Source organism: Phacochoerus africanus, chromosome 13 (genome assembly GCF_016906955.1).
Source record: "Phacochoerus africanus isolate WHEZ1 chromosome 13, ROS_Pafr_v1, whole genome shotgun sequence".
Taxonomy (NCBI): Eukaryota; Metazoa; Chordata; class Mammalia; order Artiodactyla; family Suidae; genus Phacochoerus; species Phacochoerus africanus.
The window spans coordinates 20,543,060-20,567,572 of NC_062556.1; the positions used below are offsets into that span (position 1 = coordinate 20,543,060).

General features: G+C 40.4%; 2 protein-coding genes across 3 annotated transcripts; both read left to right on the forward strand.

Moving 5' to 3' along the window:
* The first annotated feature begins 310 nt into the window (after positions 1-310).
* ESD (esterase D) lies at positions 311-22,136 on the forward strand. 2 transcript variants are annotated; one of them, XM_047756158.1, is made up of 11 exons: positions 311-377; positions 5,117-5,165; positions 6,357-6,407; positions 7,851-7,925; positions 8,510-8,598; positions 10,690-10,788; positions 12,754-12,878; positions 14,277-14,396; positions 15,074-15,172; positions 18,408-18,575; positions 21,913-22,136. In XM_047756158.1, the coding sequence occupies exons 4-11, from the start codon at positions 7,858-7,860 to the stop codon at positions 21,991-21,993; spliced, it is 849 nt and encodes a 282-aa protein (XP_047612114.1). In that variant the 5' UTR covers positions 311-377; positions 5,117-5,165; positions 6,357-6,407; positions 7,851-7,857; the 3' UTR covers positions 21,994-22,136. The 2 variants fall into 2 exon arrangements, with proteins under 2 accessions (XP_047612114.1, XP_047612113.1); XM_047756157.1 differs by lacking the exon at positions 6,357-6,407.
* LOC125113442 (uncharacterized) lies at positions 320-1,622 on the forward strand. Its single transcript, XM_047756159.1, has one exon. It carries the CDS (start codon positions 320-322, stop codon positions 686-688), a length of 369 nt encoding a protein of 122 aa, XP_047612115.1. The 3' UTR covers positions 689-1,622.
* Positions 22,137-24,513: the final 2,377 nt, after the last annotated feature.

A 24,513-nucleotide genomic window follows, 5' to 3' on the forward strand; every position in this document is an offset into this window, starting at 1 on the left:
GATCTCGTGTTTATTCAAGCCTCAGCCTTACAAAGCGTCCCCTGAGAAGGGTCGGGGCCCTAACGCCTGGCGAGTGCTCGACTTTGGACGCGCCACCGGAAGAGGAGCCGCAGAGAGTTCTCCAGGGAAATGTGAGGTCAGGGAGGCGGACGCTGGGGGCGGGGTCTTCTGGGCGGAGCCTTCGGGGCGGGGTCGATGAGGGGCGGGGCTGAGGAGTAGGGACCCTAGTGGGCGGGCCCGAGATGGGCGGGTCCGAGTGGTCGGGGACCGAGGGGCGGGCCCTAGAGGGGGTGGGACCGAGGCGGTGGCAACAGCGGCCATGTTGAAGCTCCGCCTTTCGCTGACGGCTACTGCTCGGCCTCCGGTTGCTGCCGTAGGTAAGACTGGGGCTGGGCAGAGGCCCTTACGTCCTGGGCCGGCCAGGGTCTCTTGCTGCACGGATGACACTGTGGGGCTGTGGGGCTGGATAGGGGAGGACGCTGAGGCCTGCGGCGAGTCGCATGGGCGCAAATGCGAAGACCACGCGGCCTCTGTCCGGGAGAACGACCGAGCCTTGGCAGGAAGCCGAGGGAGGGGCACTGGACCTTTTACTCTCTGCGCTTCCAAGAATGTGTACCCCGGGGCATTCGGGCGTGCGATCTTTGCGGAGCAGGTGCGGGTGTCTCTAGAGCCCGCTACGCCTATGTAGCTTTTCCTGCGGGAAGTGGATGTGTCCCCCGCTCATGGAGGAAGCAGACCCAAAATGTTCGGAGCCCCCATGGGCGCCTGGGTCAGGAAGCCCGTGCGCATCTCCGGACGCACTTGCAAGCACTTTAGAAGCCTGATCGTGTTGTAAATGCGCTGTCAGAGTTGTGTAGGGATCTGGAGGTCATGTCTCACGGGGTCGCCAGGGAGATGGCACTTAAGCAGAACTTGGAGGGCATTCGAGGTTGCGGGAATAATGATAACTAACATTTGTGTATCATGGCCGGCAGTGTTCCAAGTATGTGAATTAACTTACCTAGTCCCAGGAACAGCCCTATCAGGTAGATCATATTAATAGGCCCATTTTGTAGATGGGGAAATAAGGCATAGAAAGATGACATAGGAGTTCCTGCTGTGGCAGTGGGTTAAAGGATCCCTCTTGCCTCATCTGCTACTGGGGTTCAATCCCTGGCCTGGGAACTTACATATGCTGAGAGTGTGGCCATAAAAAAAAAAAAAAAAAAAAGAGCTATGAGGTAGTTTGCCCAAAATCACTACCACTACCAAGTACTACGACTTAGTAGTACCTGGTGAAGCCAGAATCTGAACCTGAAGGGTTTGGCTCCACAACCTACCTGGTCCCAAACCGTTATACCATGGCACCCAGTAGAAACATACAAGCTATCCTAGAATTATGTACATAATTGTGTTTGACTAAATTAAAGTAATAGAAAACAAGGCCAGAAAAATAGTCTGGGACCGTTGAAGACAATTTTAAGAGCCAGGGTGAGGTGTTTAGAGCTCATGCATGCTGTCGGTTTTTCCCTAGGGTGGATTAAAAATTGATCTATGGGAAAGCCATGTGAATATTTGTGAAGGAAAAGAAATTATGTTTAGTACACAGTTTAAATGTGATCCCAGTATATATAGAGCCTTATGCATCCTTTTTGTCAATTCATAGTTTCACTTTTGTGAAGTTTTAATGGCCTCAAGCTTGAAAAAACTCGTATCATTAATTATAGTGTCTTGGTTTTGGTGACATTGGTCTTCAACTACTGGACTGACAACTGAGTGGGATTAGCTCTCTACACCTATAGCAGCAGCATCCAGGAGTTGCCCAAGCATTTCTCATCAGCCAGTTAATGTGGACAAGCCAACTATGTTGTAAAATTGACAGAATAGGGAGTTCCCATTGTGGTGCAATGGAAACGAATCCACCTAGTATCCATGAGGATGCGGGTTCAATCCCTGGCTATGCTCAGTGGGTCAGGGATCCTGAGCTGTGGTGTAGGTCACAGATGCGACTTGGATCCAGCATTGCTGTGGGTGTGACCTAGGCCGGCAGCTGTGGCTCCCATTCGACCCCTAGCCTGGGAACTTCCATATGCCTAGGGTGCGACCCTAAACAAAAAATTAAAAATAATATTGATGGAATATACTTAATTGAACTATACACTTAAAAATGGTGAATGGTTACATTTTTTTAATCACAATTTTTAGGCATGTTAGGTCTGAAGATGTGACTTGTATAGGGACCCATTGAGCAGTAAATTAAATGGATTAAAGTAGGACATACAAGAAGGAAACGGAATAGGAGGAAAGTTTTAATTCCTTGTATATAATGAGGGTGGTGTGGTGGGATTTCAGAGAAGGGGTAACTTTAAGACATTTCAAATGCAGATTGGGCTAGACAGGCTTCGAGGAAAAGAGAAGCAAACAAAGGGTTTGAAGGTGAGAGAGAGAAGCTTAATTTTAGATGTGCTGGGTTTTACTAGCCAGTGGCATGTCCTGTTAGAATGGTCCAGGAAGAAATTTAAATTCTGGTACCAGTGCTTGAGAATGATGGAATCTGGAGAGGCAGATTTAGATTCTCTCACCCAGGAAAAGTATTTGAAATGTAGGGAATAGGAGCTAAGGAAAGAGTGTTTGTGAAAAGAAAAGAAAAGAAAAGAAAAGAAAAGAAAAGAGGAGTTGGCATTAAAGCTCAGTGGTTAACGAACCTGACTAGCATCCTTCAGGACACAGGTTCAATCCCCCTGGCTTCAATCAACATGTTAAGGATCTGGCCTTGCCGTGAGCTGTGGTGTAGGTCACAGACACAGCTCGGATCCTGCATTGCTGTAGCTGTGGCGTAGGCCGGCAGCCGTAGCTCCAATTCGACCCCTAGCCTGGGAACCTCCATATTGCCACAGGTATGACCCTAAAAAGACAAAAAAAAAAAAAAAGAAGAGAAAAGGGAGTTAGGAGGAGAAAGGAAGAGAAGAAGCCAGATCCTGAGTTTTCACTAAAGAGAGGTTTAGACCAAAGAAGCAGTGGTCAGCATGCCATAATCTGGTGATGCTGGGGAGACCTGTGTGAGTGGTCACGAGCCGGTGGGGTGGAACATGTAAACCGAAGTCGGGCACTTGCCATCAGCCTCTATATGGAGTAAAACAGGAGCCACTGCAGCTACCAACCCGCAGCACCCCCTGAGTGGAGCTCAGGGTGGAGACCAGGAGTGAGGCGCTCTGTGCTCAGGGAACACTGGAAGAACAGGCCTTCCGATAGATAGTTGCAGAAGATTTTATGTGCCCAATTCTTGCACCTCCTCATATCTAGAAAAACACTAAACTCCTTCATGGTGATGTGTGCTCCTTGTGACTGGTGGTGACCTTCAGGAGACCAGCAACAGACATTTGTAAAATGTGTGTGTGGCTGCACGCACCTCCCCCTCACCTTTCTCATAGCCTGATATCCCCCGCTTTTCCTCCTTGGGTGGTATTTCAGCCCAGTCTGTAGTTAAGGATAAAGAAGGTCACAATCATCTATAAATGCAGTCAAATGAGAGCCAGTGAGTCCCACAGGCAGTGAAAACTCGGGACACTGGCCCTGACAGGGGAGGTGCACGTCACAGGAAGGATTTCAGGGAGCCCAGGCCTCTTTTGTTCCTGCTGCCTGCCCTGTGTTGCAAAAACCCCTGTATATCCCAGATCCTCCCTCCCCTCCTCCGAGCAGTTTCTCAGGGCTCTCTGAGATGCGGTCTCCCAGGCTTAAAAGTCCTAATTTCATCCCAAATAAAACTTAACTCTCAATTTTCAGGTGGTGTATTTTTTTTTTTTAGTTGACAATGTTGAAAATGGAGAAATGGATCAAAGTCCAGGAAGTCTGAGAAAATGGGAACAAAGACCCAGGTAGAGTTAGACAGAAAACTTTTGAGACTCCTGAGTAGGAAAGTATGGATAACATAGAAGGAAGCCGGATTTCTGGGGGCAGGTGACCTTTAGCTTCAGGAAGTAAAGGGAAGAAAAGTAAGATTTGACAATAGAGTCTTTGGGGGATGGTTGCTTGTGAATAAAGACATCTTTCTCCTTAACAGTTTTTACTGGATGGGCTTTCCATGTACAGAGAGAACCTTTCTTCTCTGGAGAGTATCTATGTTCATTTCATTGACTTTCTAGGAAACACATTATGAAATTGTTTTTGTTGGGGGGGGCGCTGTTTGTTGTTATTCTGTCCTACTTTGTAACTCCCGTTTCTCCCCCACAATCTATTCTGGAACCTAAAGAAACATCTGTCAAACGAATACCACTTCCTGCGCACTGCTGCTTCCCTTTCTGCTTGTTTGTTTCTTTCTGTGTGTCAGTCACTTGAGCATCATTCATAAACCCGATCAGTTTTCTCACAGGTTCATCCCTTCCAGCCAGTCAGCCCAGTAGTGGTTAATCCTCGTCTCTTCCCTCTTTATCCTCCCTGCCTTACAAGTTTCACCTACAACTCTGAGCCGGATGGGTCTAGGTTTCTTTTTATCTTTCTCTCCTCTTCAAGTCTCTGTTCCTGTTTTCTCCACTCTCAGCAGCTGACTATATCTCATACTTTCAAATTACACTGTATTATTTTTGGGGAGAATTTTTAGGGCCACACCTGTGGCATATGGAGGTGCCCAGGCTAAGGGTCCAATTGAAGCTGTAGCAGCCGGCCTCCGCCACGGCCACAGCAATGCAGGATCTGAGCTGTGTCTACACCACAGCTTGTGGCAACACCAGATCCTTAACCCACCAAGTGAGGCCAGGGATCGAACCTGCATCCCCATGGGTACTAGCTGGGTTTGTTAACTACTGAGCCACGATAAGAACTCCTCAAATGACACTTTAAAAAGAAAAAAATTTCTCTTTATAGGAATGTTATTCCAGAATATAAGTTTTTAATTAAACACCAGGCCTTGTGGCAAAATAGGTATTAAGGTACTTAGATTAGGGGCCGAGGTAAAGCAGTGGTGCTGTTCCATCAGCTGCCCTTTCCACACTGTCCTTCCCAGGGTAGGTAGTGTCACCTGCCCTCAGCGAGGACGATGTCTGCTGAGAGTGTGTAGCGGACTGAACATGTCTGCATAACGTTCGTTGTGAAAAGTGTGTCCCATTTATAAACCATTTGGTTGGCTTTTCTTTTTTTTCAGGGTCATCTACCTTTAGGTGTCGACAGAAAAGCAAGTAGCAGCTGGACAGGTACACTGAAGTTTTATCTTTTATGTGTTATTGTGGAAGCTGAGTGAAATATCTGATAAAGTTGGTTTTAAATATGCTATTTTTCCCATGGAATAATGTCAGCAAATAGGTAATCACCTAGGGCACCAGGTCATGTGCCACAGAGTATGTTACATCTACTTCTTAGCTATGTCATACTTTTTATTGAACTTAACTTTTTTTTTTTTGATTCATACTTGAATATTCTTTCTTTCTTTTTTTTTTTTGGTCTTTTTAGGGCCCCACCCACAGCATATGGAAGTTCCCAGGCTAGGGGTGGAATCAGAGTTGCAGCTGCCTGCCACAGCCGCGCCAGATGCAAGCCATGTCTGCCACCTACGCCACAGCTCACAGCAACACCAGATCCTTAACCCACTGAGCAAGGCCAGGGATCAAACCCATGTCCTCACGGATACTAGTTGAGTTTGTTACCACCGAACCACAATGGGAACTCGTTAAGGTTTTCATTTTATTTTTTGCTTCATTCTATCAATTAAAAAAAAATATTTTAACTTTGTTTTCTCTGGCCAAATAGGAACCTATCTGATTTTGCACTTAAAGGACATTCAAAGAGCAGAGGAAATAGACTAGTTATGGATCATTAAAGTAGATGAATAAAAACTAATCTTTAAGACTAATCTTAAAAACTTTCACGTAATTGGTAGTTAGAAGTTAAATTTATTCATTAATTTAAAAAAATGATTCTTAGGTACCTCTTATGTACTAGATACATGATCAGTGAACCATGTTTTGGGAAAGCAAACATAGTCCCTGCTAGGTCTAAAAAAATAGGATTTTCCTTGTAGAGTAACTCAACAAATAAATGTTATTCCTTGGTCTCATGTGTATGTATTTTAAAAGTATACATCTATCTCCATTAATTCATTATTTAAGATAGTGTCATAAACAAGGATAGCTGAAGTTAATATTCAGTAATTATTAACATCCTGTGGGCAGTTTGTATAAAAATTGGTCTTTTATAGATTGAAAGCATAAACCTGCGAATAGACGGTAATTCCTCTGTGTGTAATTGTGGTGCCCTAATACTGTAAAAATTAGTCACTCTTCTCTAAAAGACATTTTTGTAAGAGTATTTAAGACCCTCTTGGGAGGCAGGAGAGCATAGTAGCAGAGTAAGGGCTCTGACGTCAGACTTCCTGGTTCACATCCCAGCTCTCCAGCGCTCAGATAAGGATTTGGATTTATTGAGGAGACTGCTTAAAGGTAGGTTTGAAACTAATCTCATTTATTTATTATTCTTATTATTATTATGGTTATTATTTTGTCTTTTTAGGGCTGCATCCTAGGCATATGAAAGTTCCCAGGCTAGGGGTTGAACTGGAGCTGCAGCTGCCGGCCTACACCACAGCCACAGCAACACAGGAGCCGAGCTGCATGTGCAACCTACACCACAGCTCACGGCAACGCCAGATCCTTAACCCACTGAGCAAGGCCAGGGATCAAACCCAAAACCTCATGGTTCCTAGTCGGATTCGTTAACCACTGAGCCATGACGGGAACTCCGGCAAATTGTATTTTTAATTCACTTGGGAGGAGTTCCCGGCGTGGCTCAGGGGAAACCAATCTGATTAGTATCCATGAGGATGCAGGTTCAATCCCTGGCCTCGCTTAGTGGGTTGGGAATCCCACGTTGCTGTGGCTGTGGTATAGGCCGGCAGGTGCAGCTCTGATTCAACCCCTAGCCTAGGAACCTGCATATGCCACTGGTACAGCCCTAAAAAGCAAAAAAAATAAAAATAAAATAATTCACTTGGGAGAGCCTTAGGTTTTACTTGCCGGTTTGTTTTAAAAGGAGGAATGTTGATCTGAAAGTTGTATATCACTTTCTCAGAAAAACTCTCCTAGGAAGAGTAATCTGATCTGGTTAACATATGGGAAAGTGCTTATCACACTGTCAGTGTTCAATAAATGTTATCTGTTATAATTATCAAAATTATGATTGATACATCATTTTCCTCCAATTTTAGTATCAACCATAACCATTGACTCCTTTGCTACAGTTAACAGGAAAACTATTAATAATTTTGATCTTCTAAGCTAAACTAGTAAGTTAATAACTTATATTCTGCCTCTTTCTAAAAAGAATTTGGAGGCGTCCACAGACAAAGACACACAAAAAAGCTTGTTAATAAATCAGTAATGACATGCTAAAGTATTAAAGTTTTTAAAATAACAAGTGTAAGTGTACGTATCAAAATTAGTTTCATAATATTATTTATCAGAGAAAATCAGCATGTGGAGGAGTTCCCGTCGTGGCGCAGTGGTTAACGAATCCAACTAGGAACCATGAGGTTGCGGGTTCGGTCCCTGCCCTTGCTCAGTGGGTTAACGATCCGGCGTTGCCGTGAGCTGTGGTGTAGGTTGCAGACGCGGCTCGGATCCCGCGTTGCTGTGGCTCTGGCGTAGGCCGTTGGCTACAGCTCCGATTCGACCCCTAGCCTGGGAATCTCCATATGCCGCGGGAGCGGCCCAAGAAATAGCAACAACAACAACAAAGACAAAAGACAAAAAAAAAAAAATCAGCATGTGGAAAAAATTTAAGGTAGAAAACAGTTTGTTTAGATAATTTATCTGAAAAAAGTTTTGTTTCAGATTTTTTTAGCAATGATTTCTCTAGAAATTAATGAGATTAATCTTCACTAATAGGTGAAGAATGGCACTGAAACAGATTTCCAGCAACAAGTGCTTTGGAGGATTGCAAAAAGTTTTTGAACATGACAGGTAATTACTAAGAAGATACAATTTTAGAAATCTCTCGTTCCCTGCTTCCATCTATTTGATTCTTTCAATAAGCCCATAAAAGATCCCTGTTGCATGAATTACTATTTACATGGAAAAATACCTGTGGTTTTTATGAGCTTTATTTTATCTAGTTTTGATATTAGTGGTGGTAATATTAGTGATAAAAGCAAATTAAGGATGTGGTCCATTTCACTGCCCAGGAGCAAACCTGTAGTTTAAGATCTTTAGAGTTCATTTTTTGTGAAAACTGATTAGTTATTTCATACATCTCTTTAGAAACAGAAACAATGTTTAATAATATTAGTGCTACATTGAGTATATTACATTTATTTTTTAATTCATTCTGCTCAAAATGACTGTAAACCATGCATGGCATAGGCTCAGGTTGGTTAATCACTATGCTAAATTGGCCCCATTCTTTCTTTAAGGGCTGAAGTATAATCCTTAAATGTTGGTGGAAACAGTTATTTTGGACATTAAATCACTTATGTTTCTCTCTCAACTAATGAAGGGCAATTGTTTTGTTTTGTCTTGTTTTGTCTTGGTGGCTGTTAAAATTTCAGTGTTGAACTGAAGTGCAAAATGAAATTTGCTATCTATTTACCACCAAAGGCAGAAACTGGAAAATGCCCTGCACTATACTGGCTCTCTGGTAAGTGTTATGCATTTGAGTTTTATAAAAGAGTTTCAAGTTCCCTCTGTGGTAGAATCCAACTGCAGCAGCCAGGGTCACTGTGGAGGTGCGGGTTCAATCCCAGCCTGGTGGGGTTGCTTTAGTGGTCCAGCGTTGCCGCAGCCATGGTGTACATCACTGGATTCAGTCCCTGACCCAGGAACGTCCATATGCTGTGGATACGGCCATTAAAAGGGGGTGGGGGGAGAGTCTCTTTATCTTTTTAACTGGCTTATCTTACTCTTCAATCTTGGCTTATTGGTATGCTTTCTGAACTGTTTATAAAAGACTTGAGGAGCCTGTCATGGTCTACTCTTACTTTATCCTGAGAATAATTTCAGACCTGCTGAATTATGCTTACTTTGCTTCCTTTTCCATTAGACCAAGTAATTTAGCAGAGAATATAAAGTTCTAGACTCAGTGGCAAGAGCTTAGAAAAGTTTCCTTTGTACCTTCCCAAGCATTTCTTAGCGACTTTACCATTCAGATAGAACAATATCAGGTAAAACCAGCATACCTGTGGAATGCTAATTGGAAACCAGAGACAAGTAACTGCTTACAGTGATCTCTAGAATGCTGTACTTGGACTCAGATCTCCTCTGGCAACAATCTGGATCATACTAAGGCTGCTTAACCAGGGTTAATATTAAGATTGTCAAATGGATCGTGAGAGAGTAACTTTGAACCTTTGTGCTAACTTTTATTTCACAACATCTTGGCACTTCATCTTTAGAAGCAAACATAAGAAGAACTCATAGAAACCAAATTACGTCATAGAGTTCTGTTTTTGTTTCTCTAAAATTGCTTCTTCTAACTTTGGTTTAATAAATCTTCCCTTATCTATGTTTCATCGAGGATAAGCCTCAAATATCAGTCTTTAAAAATGAGAATAGATATTTTATTTAAAAAAGGTAAAAATGAAGTGCTTACCTAATTTTAACTGATTTCTTTGATGGGGAAGAGCAAACAGACCAGTTCTGCTAGAAGAGCACTGAGTATTGCCAGAAGCAACAACAAATTATGTGTTTGTTTTAGAAACGTAGTATGGTGAGGCTAAAAATGATCTTAGAAATCATGTAACCTATATAATAGGAAATTATCCCATAGGATTAGGGAAATTATATATCACCCAAGGTCACTCAAAGAGTGAACAAGTTTTCTGACGTGTGGTTCAAAGCTGTGTTCAGTCCTTTCTCCTATTTTTGCATTTTGTTTTTCGTGAGAGCTCTCTCTCTTGTTACAGGAGTAAAGTAAAGGGGTCATGTCTCTTGTTAAAGGAGTAATAACCCAGTATGGAAGTACCAGGGTGTTGTGTAACATGTACTGCAATGAAAGGTCTGAACTTCTAACCATGATTGAAATCTGTCAGGACATATCATCTGAGTGTTTTGTTGGGTTTTGTTTTTGTTTTTGTTTTGCTTTTTTAGGGTCACACCCCAGCATATAAAGGTTCCCAGGCTAGGGGTCCAATCAGAGCTGTAACCACCAGCCTATGCCACAGCCACAGCCATGTCAGATCCGAGCCGTGTCTGCGACCTACACCACAGCTGACGGCAACGCCGGATCCTTAAACCACTGAGTGAGGCCAGGGATCGAACCCACAACCTCATGGTTCCTAGTTGGATTCGTTAACCACTGTGCCACGATGGGGACTCCTAAGTGTGTTTTAGATGTTTCCAGAGAACAGAGCTAGACTAGTGGGTAGTTATATAGTGAAGCAGATTTTGATCCATTGGGTTTGTTATAACGTTTCGTTTATACACCATATTGCCATTATACAGTTTGAAAAATCCTGAATTCCCAGATATATCTGCTCCAAAGGACTTCAGTATTTGAAATTTAGAGAGTGACTTTCAAAGAACAGCTATGGGAGCATTTAACCTAAGACCGTTCTTAGATTAATACTGTTATAAATTCTATAAGAAGGGGAACTTTAATGTCTTTTCAGCATTATTTCTTAAAAAAAATCTTTGTAATAATAAATGAGCTTGTTTTCCTGTTGTACAAAAAGATTAAAGCTTATAAACTGTTCACAGTATAACATGAGATAACAATGTTTTTGATCTTCAGGTTTAACTTGCACAGAACAAAATTTTATTACAAAATCTGGTTATCATCAAGCTGCCTCAGAACACGGCCTTGTCGTCATTGCTCCAGATACCAGCCCTCGTAAGTCTTTTTTTATGAGATCTTTTGTGAAAATATTAAGTCTTAAAGACTAAGGTCTAAGCGGTATAACATTTACACAATTCATATTTTTGCTATTTTTTAATCTTTGAAGCAACATCATGACTGTAAAATACCATGCTGTACTTCTTCCTCACTGAATTTTACTCATCACATCACTCGTATTTTTCCCATTTTACAGATGAGGATACTTTAAAACAGAGCTTGAGCAACTCAATTAATAATAGGTCACATTGGGAGTTCCTGTTGTGGGTCAGCAGTAACAAACCCAACTAGTATCCATGAGGATGCAGGTTCGATCCCTGACCCCACTCGGTGGGTTAAGGATCCGGTGTTGCCATGAGTTGTGTGTAGGTTGTCAGCTGTAGTAGCTCTCATTCGACCCCTAGCCTGGGAACTTCCATATGCCATGGGTGCAGCCCTGAAATACAAAAATAATAATAATAATAATAATAATATGTCCTATTGGCACTAGTTCCAAAATAACCTACATGCATAGGAAGTGATTTTTTTTTTTATTCCTTGGGTAAACTGCTTTGTCACATGATAATTAACTTTTCTCATTTCTGTTAGTCATCAGACAGTCATACAGTTAAACAAGTATTAGTTTTAATATAAATGATTATAATGCTTACCTTAGGGAAATGAGACTATCAAATGTTTGAGAATTCAGTCCAAATCAAGATAGTTGAAACTTGTTCTGTGACCCTGGAATGGTTAGGAAATGGAATTTAAATGGGAGCTAAAACCATCTGGAAGTAAAATGGCTGGACTCGTGAAGCAGTACATTTCCTTTCATGGTTCATATTATGTAAAAGTAAGACATGTCTCACAGGAAATGTAATAAAATGTTTAATTCGGAATAGCATCAAAAATATAAAATGGAATAATTCATACCTTCTTTATTAAAGAACTGAGAAAAGGGAAATGATTATTCTCTATATGATAAAATAAGCCAATAGGGGAAAAAAGCATATAAAATTTCCTAGTGACCATAAATGGAAAAATGCCACGTTCCTGGATGGGCAAACCGACAATATTATGAAGTCATTTCCATCAAATTACATATCACTGTAATTTTATTTGAAATCCCATTGGTTGGCTTTTTAACTGTATACAGGTATAAAAAATAAAACCTAATAAGTTTTAAAAAGAATATCAGAAAATCCCATTGGGGGATGGGTAAATAGGGAAAACATGATGGGGTGACTCAAGTGCATGAGAGACATTTTTAGTTCAAGACAGTGAATTGAACACAAGCATTTATCCCCCTCATCCTTAAAGATTACAGTGGTACAGACGGAGTTCCTGTCATGGCTCAGTGGTTAACGAATCCGACTAGGAACCATGAGGTTGTGGGTTTGATCCCTGGCCTTGTTCAGTGGGTTAAGGATCGGGCGTTGCTGTGGCTGTGGCGAAGGTCGGAGGCTACAGCTCCGATTAGACCCCTAGCCTGGGAACCTCCATATGCTGCGGGAGCAGCCCTAGCAAAGGCAAAAGAGACCAAAAAAAAAAAAAAAAAAGAATACAGTGGTACAGAGAAGTGAAGAATTGTTGGTCACGGGGAGTGTTCTCAGAGAAGGAATCTGAACACATTTCTGCAAGAGAAAAAGAGAGGATAAGCACTTTGATGGGTAAAACAGAGTGAGGAAGGGTATGTTCAGAGTACAGAGGAGGGAGCTTCCTCAACCAAGAAAGCCAATGCTTTACCTTGTCCGTGAACACCCCAGCCTGCAGGGTCATTCCCTCCCCTGCCTCATTGGCCAGAACGAGTCACATGGCCTGACTCAGAGGGCCCGGAAGTACCCGCCCCAGCAGGCAGAGAGCCGATAATATTTGGTGAACAGCTTTAAGGCACATGAAATTTCAGGTTCCTTTTAAGTTGTGTTTTTAAACATGGGCCATTACTACAAAGTAAATGAAACGACAAGATTTCTTCCTTCCTAGGTGGCTGTAATATTAAAGGTGAAGATGAGAGCTGGGATTTTGGCACTGGGGCCGGATTTTATCTGGATGCTACTGAAGATCCTTGGAAAACTAACTACAGAATGTACTCTTATGTAACGGAGGAGGTAATTTCATTTGTATTGTAACTGTTGCTAAAAGTTTGACTTCGGACAGAAGGTCCTTCTAGTCCCAAGAATTTTTAAATTAATATATGGTATTATTGAATCTACTTGGTATATGTTTATTTATTATCTTAGTAAAAATTCCAAAGTTTAAAGAGTTGAATTATTATTTTGATGCCTGTATACACTACCCATATTATACAGAGAAAATAGTACATGAAAAACCTTTGTATTTCTTTTTATTTTTTCTATTATAGCTGATTTACAGTGTTCTGTCAATTTCTGCTGTACAGCAAAGTGACCCAGTCATACATACATTCTTTTTCTCACATTATCTTCCATCATGTTCCATAAAACTTTGCATTTCTTTGACAGCAGGTTCATTCAGATGTATTTCAAAGTGATTAACTGTAATCAGGATAAATGATAAAGCTTTGCTTCTATTGATAATAGTTGTGTGCAGTTTATGCATTTTTCTAAGTTGTATATGACTTTAACTGTTAATGTGCGCCTCATAAAAACTCAGAAACAATAATATAAAACTTGAATCACCTGTAATTCTGTCACTTCAAACAAGAATTACATTTTGGTATATTTCAAGCTTTTTGTTATGACTAGCTTTCATGTAATTGTAAAACATTTTTTTATCTCATTCTTTTTAGTTGTGTAAAATAAATGTTAATATTCTCTATTTGTAACATAATTTTAATAATTGGGTAGTATTCTGTCATACGCCATGATTACTTTTTCCTAACAGAGGCTATATTTATGTATGTATTATTTACCATAAAATGTGTTACTGCATTTGATTATCTTTGGATATAATTTTTCCCCATAAAGACTTTTCCCTTAGAATAGACTCCAGGAAGTGAAATTACTAGATCAAAATTTAGAACACTTTAAAGTTTCTTTCCACATTATCTTCTTAAAGTTGCTTTCCAAGGAGGATGTGCCCTATAGTCTACAGTAGTATATTAATAATCATTGGCTGACTTTTTTTTTTTTGTCTTTTTAGGGCCACACCCACAGCATATGGAGGTTCCCAGCATATGGAGGTTCCCCCAGGCTAGGGGTTGAATCAGAGCTGGAGCTGCCAGCCTACATCACAGCCACAGCAATGCCAAATTCGAGCCTTGTCTGAGACCTTCACCACAGCTCATGGCAGCACCAGATCCTCAACCCACTGACCGAGGCCAGGGATCGAACCTGTGTCCCCACAGATACTAGTCCAGTTCGTCACTGCTGAACCATGAGGGGAACTCCCTATCTGACATTTTTTTAAATCTTTGCAAGTGTAAACAACTCTAAGACTGTGATTTTGGAAGTATTGATTATTGTATGTAACTTTGAAAAAGTCTGAACTTATTTCTCTCCTATCTTTTGTCCAACTATTCTCTCTAGCTTCCCCAACTCATAAATGCCAATTTTCCAGTAGACCCCCAAAGGATGTCTATTTTCGGCCACTCCATGGGAGGCCATGGAGCTCTGATTTGTACTTTGAAGAATCCTGGAAAATACAAAGTAAGATGACCTAAACTTCTAATGACAGATGTTTCTCTTGCATAATACACTATTAGGAACTTTCAAAGATTGAAATTAAGATACTGTTGTTTTAGTTTTGAGATTAACTTTTCTGGTGTTGGGAATTTCAAGGGGTTGTGGGGGAAGAGTATTAAATCTGACCACACAGTATATGCTGCAAAGTCAGAAGTATGGAACTTTTATCCCAGAGGTTTCTCGTTGGTTTGCTAGTGGTATTAGAAAGCAGTTGTCATTGCTTCTATTCAAACTATAGTTTTCTAGATTTTTTTTCCTAAAAGTTATCCTTGATTAACATTATTTTGGCAGTATGTTATCATTTACTTATATTTTTATCAAGAATATTTTTGTAAAGTTAACTTTTTCAGTGGAAAAATGAGTAGAAACTCATAAACTTCCATTTGTGCCTTTATAATGAAAATGTCATGCATTGCTTTACACTATTTTAGCACTTAGATTTTATTAGCTCTTTTAATAGAACACACAAAGGATGTGGTATCCTGGAGAGACATTCAATCTAAGCCTGTAATACAGCAAAAGGAAAACTGTTCATAGGGATTTTCTCAGCAAGTCAGAGTTTTTAAGCAAGTTGCAGATATCTGTTCATATTTGATTTAGCAAAATATAACTTGTTTTTAAATTTATTTTTGTCTCTAAAGTCTGTGTCAGCATTTGCTCCAATTTGCAACCCAGTGCTCTGTCCTTGGGGCAAAAAAGCCTTTAGTGGATATTTGGGAACAGATGAAAGTAAATGGAAGGTAGGTACTGGATGACTGTCTTAATACTCATTCTTTTTTTTTCTTTTTAATGATTTTTATTTTTTCCATTATAGTTGGTTTACATTGTCCTGTCAATTTGCTACTGTACAGCAAAGTGACCCAGTCAACACACACATATATATATATATACAGTCTTTTTCTCACATTATCCTCCATCATGTTCCATCATAAGTGACTAGATATAATTCCCAGTGCTATACAGCAGGATCTCATTGCTTATCCATTCCAAAGGCAATAGTTTGCATCTATTAACCCCAAACTCCCGGTCCATCCCACTCCCTCCCCCTCGGCAACCACAAGCCTGTTCTCCAAGTCCATGAGTTTCTTTTCTGTAGAAAGGTTTATTTGTGCTGCATATTAGATTCCAGATATAAGTGGTATCATATGGTATTTGTCTTTCTCTTTCTGACTTAGTATGAGAGTCTCTAGTTCCATCCATGTTGCTGCAAACAGCATTATTTTGTTCTTTAATACTCATTCTTAAGTTTCCATAGTTTTTTTTTTTTTTTTAGAGCCATACCCATGGCATATGGAGGTTCCCAAGCAAGGGGTCGAATTGGAGCTACAGCTGCCAACCTACACCACAGCCACAGCAACTTGGGATCCAAGCCGAGTCTGCAACCGACACCACAGCTCACAGCAATGCTGGATCCTTAACCCACTGAGTGAGGCCAGGGATGGAACCCTAATTCTCATGGATCCTAGTCAGGTTCGTTAACCACTGAGCCACGACGGGAACTCCTCATTCTTAAGTTTTCAAATTTGTTCAGTAGCTGCACACTACGACATCATATTCCTAACTTACTCAAGTAAGGATCCAGCGTGAGAAATAATTAGCAAAAGTGCATACATATAACAATAACAGCAAAGAATGGTTTTTTAATTGTATTGAATTGTGGCAGATATTCTGAGGCTACATTTTTTTTCTACTAATGATTAATTTATATGTTTATTTTCCTAAATTAACATCCCCAAAAATATCCCATATTTAGACTTACCTCTTATTAACATGTGCTTAATTGTATTATAAGAACCATAAGGCTTGGCTTTTCATTTTGTTTTATCTGTTTCAAAATCCAGCATCTCTCAGATTTGGATTTTAAATTCTAGACTTAAAAGCTTTTAAAAATAGATAATGTGTATATAATGTACATTTATGAGTATATTTCCAACAGCAAGATTACTTTTTCAAGCATAGGAGCAGATGCTTCCAAATGAAAATTTTTTAATGGCTCTTTTTCCTGAGACTGATTTTACTCTTGTGCAGAAATGGGCTATTTGCAAACTCCACCAAGAGTTTGAATATTTTGCAAATGAATTCATCATCTTGCGCATGTTAATAAGTAGAAAATACTTGAGTGGGGGGGAAAAAACCCTTTTTGTCTTATTTCTGTGCATTCAAAGTCATTTACCCATGGACCCCTATTTTATTTAAGATCAGTCCCTGAAATTCTGACACATTTGGAAGGTTAATCTTTTGGTCACTAGATTATTGTTTGGCTTAGGCTTAAATTTTTATTAGATGGGAAGAATGCTAGAAATTATTGCTGTTAATTACTTTGAGAACAGTGCATTGAGAATGTATGTGCATCGGTGTTTCGAGCCCTCACCACGTGCACAGTCTGTGTAGCGTTTTAAGATCTTGTGTCATGAAGGTGATGACCCTTTACTGTCCACAGGGGTCTTATGGTCTAATAGAAGAGATGAATAGGAGTTCCCGTCGTGGCGCAGTGGTTAACAAATCCGACTAGGAACCATGAGGTTGCGGGTTCGGTCCCTGGCCTTGGTCAGTGGGTTAGGGATCCGGCGTTGCTGTGAGCTGTGCTGTACGTTGCAGACGCGGCTCGGTTCCCGCGTTGCTGTGGCTCTGGTGTAGGACGGCAGCTGCAGCTCTGATTTGACCCCTAGCCTGGAAACCTCCATATGCCGCAGGTGCGGCCCTAAAAAGGCAGAAAGACAAAAAAAAAAAAAAAAAAAGGAGAGAGATGAATAAAAAACTGATTTGAAGAAGTAGGGGAGAAGTAGCTTATAAAGGAACCTACTTATATCATTTTTCTCCAAGTGGCAGTGGATTTTACTATCTTGATTATGCCATATTTATGCTATTATTTAATTTGTTCTTAGAATAAGGAGGCCATGCAGAATTAGGAAATCATAGACCTTACAACTAGTGTGACTTCATAGGGCTCATTCCACTCTCACCTTTCAAGATTAAAGAAACCAAGTTTTAAAAAGCATGGTACTGGAGTCCCCACTGTGGTTCAGTGGAAGCGAATCTGACCAGCATCCATGAGGACACAGGTTCGATCCCTGGCCTTGCTCAGTGGGTTAAGAATCCAGCATTGCCGTGAGCTGTGGTGTAGGTCGCAGACGTGGCTTGGAGGTAACATTGCTGTGGCTGTGGTGTAGCCCAGCGGCTACTGCCCCAGTTTGACCCCTAGCCTGGGAACCTCCATATGTTTTGGCCCTAAAAAGGCAAAAATTAATTAATTAAAATAAAAACACGATACTTTAGAAGGGGAAATCTTTGGGGTTTTGTTTATCCTGATGCATAAAAGTTGTGGTTACTGAGTATACATGAGCAATTAACATTTAAAGATGGGTGGTAAAATAGAAAGTTGTAACGAGTAGCAGCTCCTCAGATAATAAATTTGTGTCATTAATATGATTCAGATTATTCAAGTCTTTCTGAAAGTTCCTGGAGCCAGGAGACATTTGGTGCTGTTCAACAGACTGCAAAAGAGAGACTGATGTCTGGAATTAGAGTCAACAAGAAGAGACACAAAAACAGACCATTTTTTTGAAGTAGAGAGTATTTGGAAATATAAAAAGATAACGGAGTTAGAAGAAATAGTCAATTTGTGAAAAGATTTACAAAGGGAAAAAAAATATGTTTTTTGGAGTTGAGAAGTGATTAAGAACCTTAAAGATTTAGAAGAAAAAAAGCTATAATATGAAGAATACTTGAGATGCAGAATTCTTGCTATTGGTCTAGGCTGCTTAGAGTAGGGAAGAGGCTGTAATTGAGACTAAAATTCTAAAGACCTTATAAATAAACACCAGACAAGCAAACCTAAAAGTATACTCTCAAGTTAATCAGCCTTAGAGCTTAAAAACTTAAATATTTTTTTCGGTTCTAGTATAGGACAGTCTGAAGAATATCTTTCTGGGCACTTTCAAATTTATTTTTCTTGATTTCTCTTCTCTTTTTTAGGCTTATGATGCTACCCATCTTGTGAAGTCCTATCCGGGTTCTCAGCTGGATATACTAATTGATCAAGGAAAAGATGACCAGTTCCTTTCAGATGGGCAGTTACTACCTGATAACTTCATAGCTGCTTGTACAGAAAAGAAAATCCCTGTTGTTTTTAGATCACAAGAGGCAAGTACTAAGAAACCTTAGCTTATTCTAAATGAACTACAAAAAAGCAAGATTTCCACAGTATTTTCTTATTTTAGAATTTAGAAAGCCCCCTCTTGTAGCTTTTTTTCCCCCCTCCCCTGGCATGTGGAAATTCCTGGGCCAGGGCTTAAACCCGCCTCACAGCAGCGCCTCGGGCTGCCGCATGAAGAGGCCAGATCCTTATTCTGATGCATCACAAGCGAACTCCAGATAATTTTTCAATTATGAGACACTTAAAGTGAACTCCAGATAAGTTTCCACTTATAAGACACTTCAAGTGAAAGCTTCCAAGTTATTGATATCTAAGACCAAATTCCATACAGATCGGAAAACTTTGACAGTGAAGAGTGTTTGATTATAAACACAGTAGTGTGTTTAACTATAGCTATAAGTGATGTAACAAACTTATGGGTTTTTTTCCAAATGGCTTTTCACTTCTTGGCACTAGCGGTGCTAGATGCCTCTTCTGCTTCCCCTGTGTCTGTGCCGGGAAGTTCTGTTCTTACCACCAACAAAAAAGTTTCAGCCTGCCAACAAAGACTGAAAAATCTCTAGAGTTTGTTATAAAAAGAGCCTCGTTAGAACAGTGATGAAATTCTTCGAGGGAAAAAAAGTCAATTTATTTATTTCTAAAATGCCGATATCCCAAGCAACTGACAGAGTCATCTGTATTAAATGAACAGTCAAGACAAAGCATTCAGTTCTTTAAAAAAAAAAAAAAAAGAGAGAAAGTACAGCTTATCATTTCATTTTAAGTATTTCATTATGAAATGGGAGCTGTGAGGGATTAACTAAGCCAAACATAATGGAGGATAAATATAAATAAGTGATCTAAGGAAGACAAAGAACAATTAGTGCCATCATGTACATGGTTCACCTAACTTCATTTTCCTCTTTTTAATGGTGTTCAATGCTCATCGTCTACATTTATTCTCTACCAAGTGTCAAAAAAATTTGAGAGGGAAGTTGTAGTGTGTAGCAATATGTATTTGTTTCCTCATTTTTCTTTTTCTGCTTTGGTTTCAGTGTATCTAAATTGAGAATGTGCAAAGGAGCAGAATTCTGATAGCTAGTGTACACAGATCAAGTCTTAGTCTCATGCGGAACAGACCCGTGTGTCTTATTATTGGTTATCAAAATAACATAGTGAAGAAAAAATTTCAGTGACTTAATGGAAACTTCCAGAAACAACACTGAAGCAAGGCTATAGTACCTCCTCAAGTCTCAGGCCCTTTTTGAGGATTCATAAGTTGTTTTAGCCTCTGTGCCTGCCTCTTAGAGGAAAGAGTATGGCACGGAGTTGTAAAAGCACAGAGAGCTTTCACTAATCAGTATCCCACACTTAGCACAATTATTTAGCTCATAAGCTCCCAGGAAGTGCTTATTAAATAAACAAATGGGGGAGTTCCCGTCGTGGCGCAGTGGTTAACGAATCTGACTAGGAACCATGAGGTTGCGGTTGGATTCCTGGCCTCGCTCAGCGGGTTTAGGATCCGGCATCGCAGTGAGCGGTGGTGTAGGTCGCAGACTCAGCTCAGATCCTGTGTGGCTGTGGCTGTGGTGTAGGCCGACAGCTGCAGCTCCGATTAGACCCCTAGCCTGGGAATCTCCATGTGCCACAGGTGTGGCCCTAAAAAGAAAAAATAATATAATATAATAAGTAGCAGTAATAATGGTGGCTGCCTACTATGTGCCTGAAACTGCACAGTGCTAAACATCGTGAAACTGAGCGTAAGACAGCCGAGTCACGTTAGGGTTTTTGTTAACTAGTGTTTCGAGGCATCTGTTCCCTTGCATCTCTATCTGTTTTCAACCAGATCCATCTTTTCATCTGTGAAAAATGACAGGTACTACTTGGTGATCTATTTCACAAGTTTTGTGGCCTGAGAATCATGGGCATGGTTAACGTTTTAACGATTTAAGAGTAGAGTGGAAAATGCTTTTCTTTAACTTTCTTTCTATAAGAAACTGTCCTTCATCAATAAATTTAACTAATAAGCTGTGACTGCTCTAATCAGTGAGAGATGTGAAACCAAGTAATTCCAAGGCTCAGCCTTAATTTTGACGTCTCTCCTGTCCGATTCCCTTCTAATGTGTGGCCACTGGCAGCAGAAGGAGAGATTGCTTCTAAGTTACTTGGATGATTTAAAACGCTTTCCTAACTGCTGTTCCCAAGATACACATTACCCGGCCCTGGAAGTAAGAGATTGAGAACATCTCTCAATGTTCATCAAACCTTAGGGTCTTTGCCTTGTTCCCTGAAACCCCGGTGATGTTTTTATTACGTCTGTTTTTATTTCTTAAGTGCTTAGAAAAATTCCCATTTCCTCCCATCAGCGACTATTCACTCGATTAAGTTGAAGCCAAAAATCCTTCTTAGACTTTTATCTTTCCCATCATATTCCATTTTGTTTTAATTTTGTCTTGGCTAGGTAAGGCCTGTCTCAAAAATCATCTGGTGTTTGACGCCCGTAGGTTTTTCCTACCCTGTATTTCTTTTTTTTTTTTTTTTTTCCTTTGAAAGCTACTTATTTTGCTCTCAGAGGACACCCTGAGCCAGGATTCCCTCTTCCTTTACCATTGATTACCTGACAGCAGTTTTATTTGACCAGAAAGATCTGTTTCAACTCCCCTGCCTGGCACATAACATTTTCTCTCTGCTTCATGGTGGTTTTAAAAAGTTTACTGACTTTTTTACCCAGTTTAGTTTTTTGGCTGAGGGACATCAGGGTTTAATGAGTTACTCCTTTTTTTTTATCAGATAAAGATATGATATGATTTTACCGCGTGGGAGGTGGAATGCTTCCCGTGATTTATGATGGCTGAGTTTAACTTCCCGGTGATAGAGCCTTCGGGTGTTTGTTCTCTCTCTGGATGCTTTGTGTGCTTATTTTGTGTTTTAGCATTCTCTTGTTGGTGTTAGTGCATTTCTTTTGTGAGTTGAAACTCTTGCCCATGCGTCTAAGCTCTCCGAATTGAGTCTTTTAGTCCTTGTGGATGTGACCACATGTTTACTCTGAACATTTAATCAACGGGTTGTTATTTCCTCTGCTCGCATATTAAACAGCGGCCTCGAGGAACGAGGCTCTGCAGAATGTTTGCTTTTCTTCCCACATTTTTGCTATTCTTTTTTTCCAGTGACAGTGTTGAAGTACACGTGTAATAAGCTTTGCTTGGATTCTTAACCTTCCTCATATTGTGATAGTTTGATTATTTATAAGCCAATTAGGGACATGAGAGGTACATTTAATGTCCTTAACACCGATGTTTCGGAATGGTGCCGCGTGACTTGTTATCTCCCTGTTCTGTCCTCTAGGGTTATGATCACAGCTACTACTTCATCGCAACCTTCATTACCGATCACATCAGACATCACGCCAAGTACCTGAATGCGTGAGAAACGTCAGATAAGAGACGCTCTTCGGGGTTCTGAAACTGTAATACACAGAGTGACCAAGAAAGGTTTTGAAACACTGGATTTCACAATGCTGTACATGCTTCTCTAATTGAATCACCCTCTGAATAAATATATCAAACCGCCTTCTGATTTAACAAGTTATTTTACCAGTGTTCACGTGGGAAATAGTTCATTCTTTACAGCTGTTTCGAGGTCATTTGGAAACGACCCGCAGGGCATAAACTATGAATGTAATCCCAGTTCAGATCATGGAATGTGAACTCTGGAACAGAGGGTTTAAAGGTAATTGAGCCTAAACTCATCTTTGCAGACTTCAAGCCTCTGAAGGCAGGGACTGTCTTCTTCCTGTTCATTGTTGTATATCCTTTTTTTTTTTTGTCTTTTGTTGTTATTGTTGTTGTTGTTGTTGTTGCTATTTCTTGGGCCGCTCCCGCGGCATATGGAGGTTCCCAGGCTAGGGGTTGAATCGGAGCTGTAGCCACCGGTCTACGCCAGAGCCACAGCAACTCGGGAACCGAGTCGAGCCGTGTCTGCAACCTACACCACAGCTCACGGCAATGCCGGATTGTCAACCCACTGAGCAAGGGCAGGGACCGAACCCGCAACCTCATGGTTCCTAGTTGGATTCGTTAACCACTGCGCCACGACAGGAACTCCCATTGTTATATATCTAGTGACTCGCAACTGCTTGGCTTCTAGTATTCATTGAGTAACTGTTAGTTATTGGATAAGGAAATAGGCGCAGAAAGATGAGGTGAATTTCCCATCGTTACACAGTTATTTGTGGGAGAATCTAAGATTTGAAGTCAGATTTCTGGAAGCCCATCAGTGATACTTCTTTTCGTATCTGTCAAGTAGATTTGTGGACATTGGTTTATGGATATCTCTCAAAAGACAAGAATTAAATATTAAGATTCAATATGAAAATATAGCTAGTTAGGAAACTTGTTTCATATGTTACTATAAATACAAATATTTTCCTTTAGTTACACGCAGAAATTTAATTTGATGAGCTTGCCAAGAAAAGTAAATCAGTCTCTTGGTAAATTCCAAAGTGTGTTCCTTGAAGAACTTAAGGGACAGATTTTTGAAAGATGATAGGTGAAGTCTGGTTTTTAAAGAAGTACATTTTTCTGTTACAGAGCACAAAGTTTATACATTTTAAACATTTAATAAGAATGCATATTACATGGTAATTGAGGAAGACTTCAGGTTCTTAAAAATAATGCTGTTTAAGTGTCCGCAGTCAGCCCCGAGCCTTCTGATGAGCTATACCCCAAATGGTTCTAAGTCTAAACAGATTTGTGTCCTTCTGATAAGGAAGATATTTCTTTAAGTTGACAAATTTTTTGCATATTGTTGGTAATTCCTTTGGAAATAAAAATTGTGTGGTCTTACAATCATTGCATTAGTTGAGGATTAAACCATAGAAGCAGAACCAGTAGTAGATACGTACGTTAAGAGATTTTTACAAGGAACTGGCTTATATGATTGTGGGGGCTGGCCAAGCAATCAAAATCAGGAAGGGAAGTTCAAAAACAGGATGGGACTCCTTGGGCAGGGCTGAAGCTGTTGTCCACAGTTGGAATTTTCTCTTTCTCAACGAGTCTTGCTTTTAAGGCCTTCTAACTGAGTGAGGCCCATCAGATTTTCCAGAATAATCCTCCTTATTTTAGTTGATTAAGGATTTTGGTTATATCAGCAAAAATCCCATTATTGCAACCCCTAGATTAGTGTTTAATTGAATTAACTGGGAACTACAGCCTTGCCAGGTTGGCACATCATCAGAAAAGAGCTGCTCTGCCTTTTTGCAGGGTAAATACAAAACCATTTAACTACTTAGTAAATAGTTGCTAACATACCGTCAATGATAACAAAGACAAAGGCCTTCAGAATTGACCATGAGGACAGACAGGAAGCCTGTAAATTTGAACTTGCTTTTATGTGCCGCAGATCCTGGCCTTAGGGTGGGATGAAGTCTTACATGTACCTCAACTCATGTATACCTGTGTTTCCCCCCATCAGAAAAAAGTTCTCAGTCTGTCACATAAGAAACCATATCAACCATTTTATAGTAAACAACAAATAACCTAAAAATGAACTCCTAATGCCAGCGCTTCTAAAAGTCACCTGATAGATTCAGGTATAAAAAGAAGCAAAGGAATTGACAGATTTCCTGAATCACTGTAAATCACTCTACAATGTTGTAAAACCCTCTTTAAGATCCCTTTAAGAAACAACACAGGAGGTTCCCGTTGTGGCTTACTGGTTAATGAACCCAACTAGCATCCATGAGGACTAGGGTTTGATCCCTGGCCTTGCTCAGTGGGTTAAGGATCCGGCATTGCCATGAGCCATGGTGTAGGTCGCAGACACGCCTCGGATCTGGCGATGCTGTGGCTGTGGTGTAGGCCGGCAGCTGTAGCTCCGATTAGACCCCTAGCCTGGGAACCTCCATATGCCGCGGGTGCGGCCCTAAAACGACAAAAAAAAAATAAA

What these genes read in the sequence shown, in the direction of transcription:
- LOC125113442 (XM_047756159.1), top strand. Translation starts at nt 320, where the DNA reads ATGTTGAAGCTCCGCCTTTCGCTGACGGCTACTGCTCGGCCTCCGGTT.
- ESD (XM_047756158.1), top strand. Translation starts at nt 7,858, where the DNA reads ATGGCACTGAAACAGATTTCCAGCAACAAGTGCTTTGGAGGATTGCAA. An exon ending in TGCACTATACTGGCTCTCTG is followed by an intron (nt 8,599 to 10,689) that starts GTAAGTGTTATG and finishes TTTGATCTTCAG; the next exon opens with GTTTAACTTGCACAGAACAA. An exon ending in CAGATGAAAGTAAATGGAAG is followed by an intron (nt 15,173 to 18,407) that starts GTAGGTACTGGA and finishes TCTCTTTTTTAG; the next exon opens with GCTTATGATGCTACCCATCT.